Here is an 8,387-nt window from a genome sequence, read left to right on the forward strand (position 1 = left end):
GTGCCATTGCCTTCTCCCAAAGAAGAGCAGGATATTAAAACAAGAAAAATAGAGACAGAACATAATAAAGCACAAACATTATAGAGAGAAAAGAATCAGGAAAGCCCAAAATTGCTATGTTTAAAAGGGTTACAAACTTGAGAGTCCCCTGTTAAAACTAAAAAATAAAGGGAGAAGGCGATGTATCACCAGTTTTAGGAATGGAAAATAGCATATAACCACACATAATAAGAGAATCTTTGGAATACATTTGTGCCCAGTAAATTTGGATAAAATGAAAAAATAGAATTCAACAAAACAGACATTAGAATCACCTGGAGAACTTAAAAATCCTACCATGCTGAAGCCCCGCTGCTGGAGATTAGTCTGTGGTAGGTTCTAGGCATTGTTTTTGTTTTTCTTAATGTTCAGATAATTATAGCATGCAACCAGAATGAAGAAACACTAATTTAAAAGGTAAACATGAGCCTCTGAAGATCTCTGTGTTGTACAGTGAATTCATTTGGTCATTCTTTCCTTTCTCCCTGCATAGCCCAAGATTTCTCTACTTGTGGCCAAATGCTCGCATCTCCGTGATGGGAGGAGAGCAGGCAGCTAATGTGTTGGCGACAGTAACAAAGGACCAAAGAGCACGGGAAGGGAAACAGGTAAAATGCTGTCTGAGTCTCACCAGGCACTGGAGCTGGGGAAGGGCACACCCAGAGCCGCTCCAAGTTCATGGACACGGCTCCAACATGCAGGGCCTGGCTTATCTAGAAGATGCTGGCCTGGGAGTTGTTTTAGCAACTTAGACCTCCACATTCTTCATCTCTCTTTTTAAAACCATTTCATTTGAAGTACCTTCTTGTAGTAATTTACACATTTTTTAGAATCTCTTAAGAAAACTCAGAAACTCTTGTCTGTGAGTGCCTGAGGCATAAGGATGTTTGATTCTTAGTTATTTGCAGTGAGTGAGATTTAAATTAACCTGACTTTACGTCTTTGGTTTTATGATCTAAAGCTGCAGAATTTTGTTTCCTGTTTTATTTGTAGATTGTTGTTAAGGATACCTTGAGTGGGAGGCCCTGTCATATAATGAGAATTGAATACCATTATTACACTGTGAAAGTATCGATGAAGAAGGCTGGAAAGAGCCCCGGAAGCTTAACGAAAGGCAGATGAGCAAATGACCGCTTCTGGATGGAGTCTTTTGTTTGTGTCTATTAGAGATTCATCGGAAATTTTACATTATAGTTTATTATAACTTACAACTGTTTCGTGATTGGTGAATGTTCCTGAAATTGCTTGGATGCACTGTTTCGTCATAGTAAGGCACAGCACAGAGGAGGCCCTGCTTTTTCAGGCTCTCAGTTCTGTCATTTAGAGTTTGATCATCTGATCAACTGCCTAGTGTGTGGAGTGAGGATAATATAAAGCCAGAGGGTGGTTCCTGCCTCCCTGAATGCATCTCATCCATGCCTCTCATCCCAAGCGACAGGAATTCTGTGGAATTGAGGTTTCAGATTCACTTTAGTGCTGACTAGTATCCCAGCAAAAGGAAAGCCTCACTTTTGTGTGCGCAGAGGGGCATGGAGGAGTGGGGTCTATGACATTCTACCTGATGTTTTGAAGACATGTCTTAAATGTTAGCTCAGCACGGTGATACCTTATTAAACAGTTATTTAATTAATTTGGTATACAGATATATGAATTCATCTATTTTTATGTGTTAAAGGAAAGTGTAGGATTTTAGTAGTTTCCCCATTAAATTCTTGAGTTATAAATGACATTAGCCAATGAAAGTACATAAAAAAAGCTTGGGTTTATTTGAAAAAAAAATCTTTAAGTTGAAAATGCTTTTCAGGATTTCAAAATTAATTTGCATAAAGAGTTTGCAGTCCAAATTAATTATCACTTGTTTCTGGCAATACGGATGGGCAAGCCCTTAAGTGTTAATTAGAGAAAACTCTCAGCTATCTGGGAAGTTGCAGAGGTTATTTAAAATGTAGTTTATTGTCTTATCCCTTTAAACTTTAAAATCTTTAAAATTTTGGCTATTTTGAGTGAAAATCCCCAGCTTCTCCACCTCCTTAAACAGAAGCTGTTAAATGTAATATAGCCCTTTTGTTATGTTGCATAATTCACATCCAGTTGCTCTATCCTGCTGAAATATGTGATAACCTTGGTGTTGACCTTATGTTAAGCAACTTTAGGATGTTGGATCTGATGAAGGAGATATAACAGTGTACTTATTTATTAGATACTCACATCTCAGGTGAGATCATATATGTTAAAGCATCACACGTAATCTACACCTCACTGTTCAGATGTTGGTTGTAACATTATCATTCATGAAATCTGTTGCCCCCTTTTCTCTTGAGGTTCTCTTGAGTGGATCTGTTGTTCCTCTGCAGGAGGACTTACTCATGGTCCCTTTTCTTTCAGTTCTCCAGTGCTGATGAAGCAGCTTTAAAAGAGCCCATCATTAAGAGGTTTGAAGAGGAAGGAAACCCTTACTATTCCAGTGCAAGGTGGGAGCCAGAGAATAACTCTTTGATGGGCACATCTTGACAGTCAGAGCAATAGCTTTACGAGATCTGAGCAGTTGGCATCATCCAGCCCTCATGGGAACCAAAAAATAATCTTTGGACACAATTTTGTACTGTTGTTTCTCTAATGGGAATGCCTGCTGCTGAAATGCTGACTCTTCTTCCAGGCTGGACTTTGGTTCCATCCATATTGGTCTGCTCCTGCCACTCTCCCTGCCTCTTCCCTTAGCCCACTCCTAGTTGAAGTGGTCCAGGGCCTGGACCACACTGGGGCTGGGAAGTTGAGTTATAATCCTGGCTGTGTCACTTTGAGGAATTAGTTCTGCAATAATTTTTGCTTAAACACATGAATCCCTGTTATCCCCCTCTCTGATTATTTTGCTCTTACCCCATTTAAACATGAAAATGGTCAAACACTTAGTGACACTTCTTAACAAGTGAGCCTGGTGCATTCAGAAGGTGATTATTCACAGCCAGGGTCCACGTGTCAACATTAAGCAATTACCTCACATACCATTGTGGTTCTTATTCTGTTTGTTTCTTACACCACTTAAATGAGGTAATAAATTATCTCAGCTGTCCCCATTGGAGACATGAGTGTGCTTTCAGACCTCTTTTTCAACAACTTTAATGTTCTGCATTCTGAAGAATAATTTAAGCTTCATGTTTTCCTTTTATCCTTTGGGCAGATGGAAAAAAGAAAATAACTATTTGTGTCTTTTAAAATTAGATTATGCTGTGATTTGTGTCATTTACTGGAGAAACCAGAGAGAAGGGAGAAAAGAAAATCAAAAGTTAGAATCCATGTCAGTCACTTGAAGGCATCTTTTGTGGCAGACTCTGCTCCTGATGTTGGGGGGCTGCAAAGGCTGAACATATCTCCCAGAGCATCATTAGTTTCAAATTTTAAATTGATACCATTTGGGATTTTTGAAAAACCTGTTTCTCTTCTTGTTAATATGTATTTCTGAAAGCAAATGTCCAAGTGTATTTTGTTGTGGCTGGTCATTGATTCACTTAATTAAGAACAGAATATTTTATATAGTCTTTGGTTTGAGAAATCGTATGTTCTTTTTTACCCTCACTGAAACAGGCTTACGTAGTAGCCAGTAGAAACAAAGAGGGAATAGAAAATCATATAAAAAGTTAAAGAGAAAATATACATTATAAGCTCACCTATAACTTTGTTTTTACATAAGACTTTGAAATTCACAAGGACAGTTGGAATATTAAACTTTGAAAAATAGCGTATTTTGTATGAGCCATTAATTTGTTTTTCAGCCCTAACTAGACTGAATCCCTTATTATTTTCATATTTACGTTATTATTATTTTTAATGGGTTGTATTCAAGACAGGAGAGCATATGGCCCAGTTAGACTTATCTCTGGGATTTAGTATTGAAAGACTAAGGTTTTTCTGTTAACTTGTAGATGTTTAATCTTAAAATAATTGGTGGCATGGATATACCAACTTTGTTTCAAAGATGAAAGGATTTTCAAGCCAGTATGGCACCTTCCTTCAGTTTGATAAGTCTCAGTTTAATAATAAATTTCCTGGTCTGTTTAGGCTTTAATGTGACTAGGTGTGTCTTTTCAGAGAGCTCTGTCATCATCTGTACTGTAACCTCCTGTGTTTTTCTTAATCCTTACATGTTACATATACAGCATGCCAATTTTCTTCTCAGTTGTTTTTATAACCAAACTTTTCCAGGCATTTGATTAGGACGTCTTACCTGGAGCAACCTTGCTATTGTGCTTGCTGTATTACTCTGATATAGGTTCCAGAAGGGGCTTCCCAGGTGGTTCAGTGGTAAAGAATCCACCTGCCGATGCAGGCAACGCTGGTTCAATCCCTGGTTTGGGAAGATCCCCTGGAGAAGGAAATAGCAACCCACTCCAGTATTCTTGCCTGGAGAATTCCATCGATAGAGGAGCCTTGCAGGGGGCTACAGTCCATGTTGTTGCTAAGAGTTGGACTGAGCACACACGCGTTCAGGCTTCAGAGGGAGTGTGTAATCAATTGAACAGGTTACAAATTACAAAAATAATTTTTTTATGGCTGTTGATATCTTAGGGTCTTTATTATGAATGTTTTATGAGCAAAGATTTGATTCATGGTCTGTCAATGTAAGTATAGTTTAATAATTGATGCTATGTCTAGATACTGAAGGCAGTTTGTTTACAAAAAGCAAAACTGACATCCACTAATGACCTTTAAAAAATATTATTTCTTATTCATTTTTCTGTATAAATGTGAGGTGGTCCATGAATAGCAAACTAGGATATCTACTTGTAAATTTTTTCTGAAATCAGTTTAAAACCATTACCTGCTTTAGCAAAAAATAAAGAACTACATATGAAGATATTTATTTTATTAATAAAATGGACTGAAGTCTATTTAATAATTTTCATAGTTTCTTAGGAGTTTGGAGGACTATACCTTTTTCAGTGGGGACTTTGGTTGGAGACTCTTACCTTGGTTTATATGGATCTCCATAATAATAACAGTAATGTATCATTTTGGTTTGTATGTTTATGTGGGCAGAGGAGGGAAGGGAAAGCTTTTCATGAAATAAAGTATTTTAAAACCAGGGTTTATTTTGCGGTTCCTTGTAGTAAGCTGCTCCTAAAGCCTCAAATTCAACTTGAGATTCTGTGGGGCCTAAGACAAGTCATTTTTCTTTCCTTCCTCTCTCCTGTTCTTGATCATGGTTTCTATTGTGAGATTATATTACACAGAAGCTCATCAGGGGATCCATATATTACCTGCAGAAAGACCTCCTTGGCACTTTTAGGCGTTGTGTGTATAACTGGGTGTTTGGGGCAGGATTTATAATCACTCATTTTTTGGTCTTTTTTCAGGCTGTGGGATGATGGGATTATTGATCCAGTGGACACCAGGCTGGTCCTGGGTCTCAGTCTTAGTGCTGCCCTCAATGCACCTATCCAGAAGACTAACTTCGGCATCTTGAGGATGTGATTGGACTATAAAGCATCTTCTATTGGATGTGTACTGAAAATTAATATATTTGTAGCCTTAAAATTTTAGACTTTTTCAACATGTCACTATTAATAGTAAAACTGCTTTAACACAGTGCATTGTACTTTTCTACCTTTAAAAAAAAAAAATCAGTGAAGATATTTATCTGATGAAGCACAATTCCGTGTAAATTCTCTTAGAAAAAGTTTTCTATGGCTCAACTCTGCCATGGTTGGAAGGAAAGAACTAATTTAGAGTCATCCTTTCTAAGCTATAAGAAGTATGAGAAGTTCTGTAATCTGTAAATTCCAGGTATTATTGAGATATTTTAAACATAAAATTGTATTTCCACTGAAGTGATTGGTTTGCCAATTATGCATGGTGATATGTTAATGTACTTTAAAAAAAAAAAGCATCTATTACTTTCCCCTCCAGCCACCACCCTCCTCCTCTTCATAGCATCAGACTCCTCACCGTCTGCACCCTGGGTTCTGTTTTCCTATCCATTCTCACCTCACCCTCTCGCTTTCTGATTTATACTGTCAGCAGCCCTCTCCAAGGTCACCACTGACCTCCATGTTCCCGAAATCAGTGGGTTTCTTTCCAGCTTTACCTGATTTAATTCCCTGGGGCATTCACATCGGTCAGACGCTTCCTTCCAGGAGTGCTGTTCCAAGCTTCCACGCTGTACCCTACCAGCCTCCTCACGGCTTCCTCTGCAGGCCCCACTTCCTCTGTTCCTTCCTCTTTCCCTTCACCATTTGTCTTGATTTTTCATTAGCAATATGTGAATACATTCTTACTCTGAAAGATACAAATAGCACAAAAGTATCTCTTTTTTTCTTTTAATTGTGGCAAAATACACCTAACACAAAGTTCACCTTTTTAACCATTTTTAAGTGTGCGTTTCTGTGATGTTAAGCACATCACGTTGTTGGTAATCATCACCACCATCCATCTCCAGCACTTTTCATCATCCCAAATTGAAGCTCTGTTATTAAATAATAACTCCCCATTCCCTCTTCTGTCTGCCCCTGGCACATTTCCTTTTTCTTTGTTTAAATTGAGATATAATTGAATGTAACATTATATTAATTTCAGGTGTACAACATAATGATGGGATATTTGTGTACACCACAAAATGATCACCAAAATAAGTCTAATCATCATCCATCATCATGCACAGTTATGAAATTTTTTTTTTCTTGTGATGAAGACTTTTAAGATTTACTTGCTTAGCAAATTTCAAATATGCAATACAGCATTATTAACTGTAGTCCCCATGCTGTGCATTACATCCACAGGACTTACTTATTTTATAGCTGGACCTATGCTACCTTTTGATGCTCTTCAGTCATTTTGTCCACCCCCACCCCTCTCCCTTCTCACAAACACTAATCAGTTCTGTATAAGCTTGTTTTGTTATTTAGATTCCACATATCAGTTAGATATGGTGTTCCTCTTTCTCTGACTTATTTCACTTAGCATAGTGACCTCAGGGTCCACTCATGTTGTTGCAAATGGCAAGATTTTATTCTTTTTATGACTGAATATTATTCCTCCTCATTCTTAAATGTATGTGTTTTTCATGGGTTCATTTATGCTCTTTGGCCATTTCACCCTTTCTTATGGCTTTAGTTACCATCTAAATGGGGATGATTCCTGTGTTGACAGTTCTTAACACAGCTCTCCACTGAGCTCCAGACCTCTATGTCAAATAGATTTAGGGAACCTCAGAATTCGATCATCATGATCAATTGATTTTGCCTCCTGACCATCTCTTGAATTCCTCCACTACTTTTGCCCTTTACTGCAGAGCTTAAAAGGAGTCTGCCTGCATCCAGTCTTACCTGGTCCAATCTCTGCATCACTCTGGAGTTAGAATGGCCATTCTTAGGTGCACACCTGTCATGTTACTTCCTTACTTACATCTTTCACGGTTCCTCTTAGAAGTGCCAAACCCCTAATGCCCTCCATGGGTCTTGATCATCACTTCTTAAGTCTCATCTCCTTGACTCCTCTTTTCACATTGGGTACTCCTCCCATTCTAGACTTCTTCCAGTTCCTTGAACCTAAAAGTCCTTCCCCTCTTAGAGCCTATGAGGTTCTCTCTGCCTGAACTCTTCTCCCTTCTACTTAAACGCTTACCTTTTTATCTCTGTGGTTTCCCTGGGCTGGGTTAGACACCTGTTATGTGCTCTTGTAGAACACCATTTTCTTCCTCTGACTTACATGTTTATAAGAAATATAAGCATTTAAAAAAAAATATTGCCCTCCTGCTAGAATGTAAGCTCCATGAGAGCAGGGATCTTCCTGTTGACCTGTGTCCCCAATGCCTGACACTGGTAGGTGCCCAGATATGTGTCAAATGAATGAAAAGTTTGTATTTTAATTGTATTTAAAATGAAGTGACTGATTATATGATCTGATACTACTATGAAATGCTTTCCTAATAAAGTTAATATTTCAAACATTTGTGCATGATGTTCAGTTTAGGCTGCATTGTGTATCTGAAGTCAGTTTAGTTTTTTGAGATGTGTACAGATAGAAGATCACAATTCAGAGGTAAGTTGCATTTTCAGATGAATGTTTGAGGCGGTCCTGTGGAGGAGGAGACCGCCAGTTGACCCCTGACCTCGAACGGGGCAATCATTGGCTCCTCCCCGCTCCCCCGACCGCCCACCATTTCCATAGTTTGCCAAAAGCAGTGTGGAGGAAGTAAGGTGTTGCCGAGGCCATTTGGACTGAATACATGAACTGAACTCAGATAAGGACTCTATATAATAACTTCTAAGATTCTGGCCAGCGGGTGGGAGGTTCTCTCCTGGTACGGCCCGGCCACCACGCTGGTCTGTTGAGTTCCCTGCCTTAATAAACCT

General features: G+C 38.6%; 1 protein-coding gene across 3 annotated transcripts in view; it reads left to right on the top strand.

The window, feature by feature from the left end:
- MCCC2 (methylcrotonyl-CoA carboxylase subunit 2) overlaps positions 1-7,981 on the top strand; it is a 73,051-nt gene extending 65,070 nt beyond the window's left edge. For 2 of the 3 annotated variants that reach the window (XM_081518515.1, XM_081518516.1), the window contains 3 exons: positions 533-647; positions 2,425-2,510; positions 5,391-7,981. In XM_081518515.1, coding sequence (XP_081374641.1) covers positions 533-647; positions 2,425-2,510; positions 5,391-5,508 — 319 coding nt within the window. In that variant the 3' untranslated portion in view covers positions 5,509-7,981. Of the gene's footprint in view, positions 1-532; positions 648-1,032; positions 2,511-5,390 lie in introns of all 3 variants that reach the window. The other variant, XR_014061776.1, reaches the window with a different exon arrangement.
- Positions 7,982-8,387: the final 406 nt, after the last annotated feature.

The sequence above is a fragment of the Giraffa tippelskirchi genome, chromosome 8, assembly GCF_054371585.1.
Source record: "Giraffa tippelskirchi isolate mGirTip1 chromosome 8, T2T-mGirTip1v1.2.pri, whole genome shotgun sequence".
NCBI classification, from domain to species: Eukaryota; Metazoa; Chordata; class Mammalia; order Artiodactyla; family Giraffidae; genus Giraffa; species Giraffa tippelskirchi.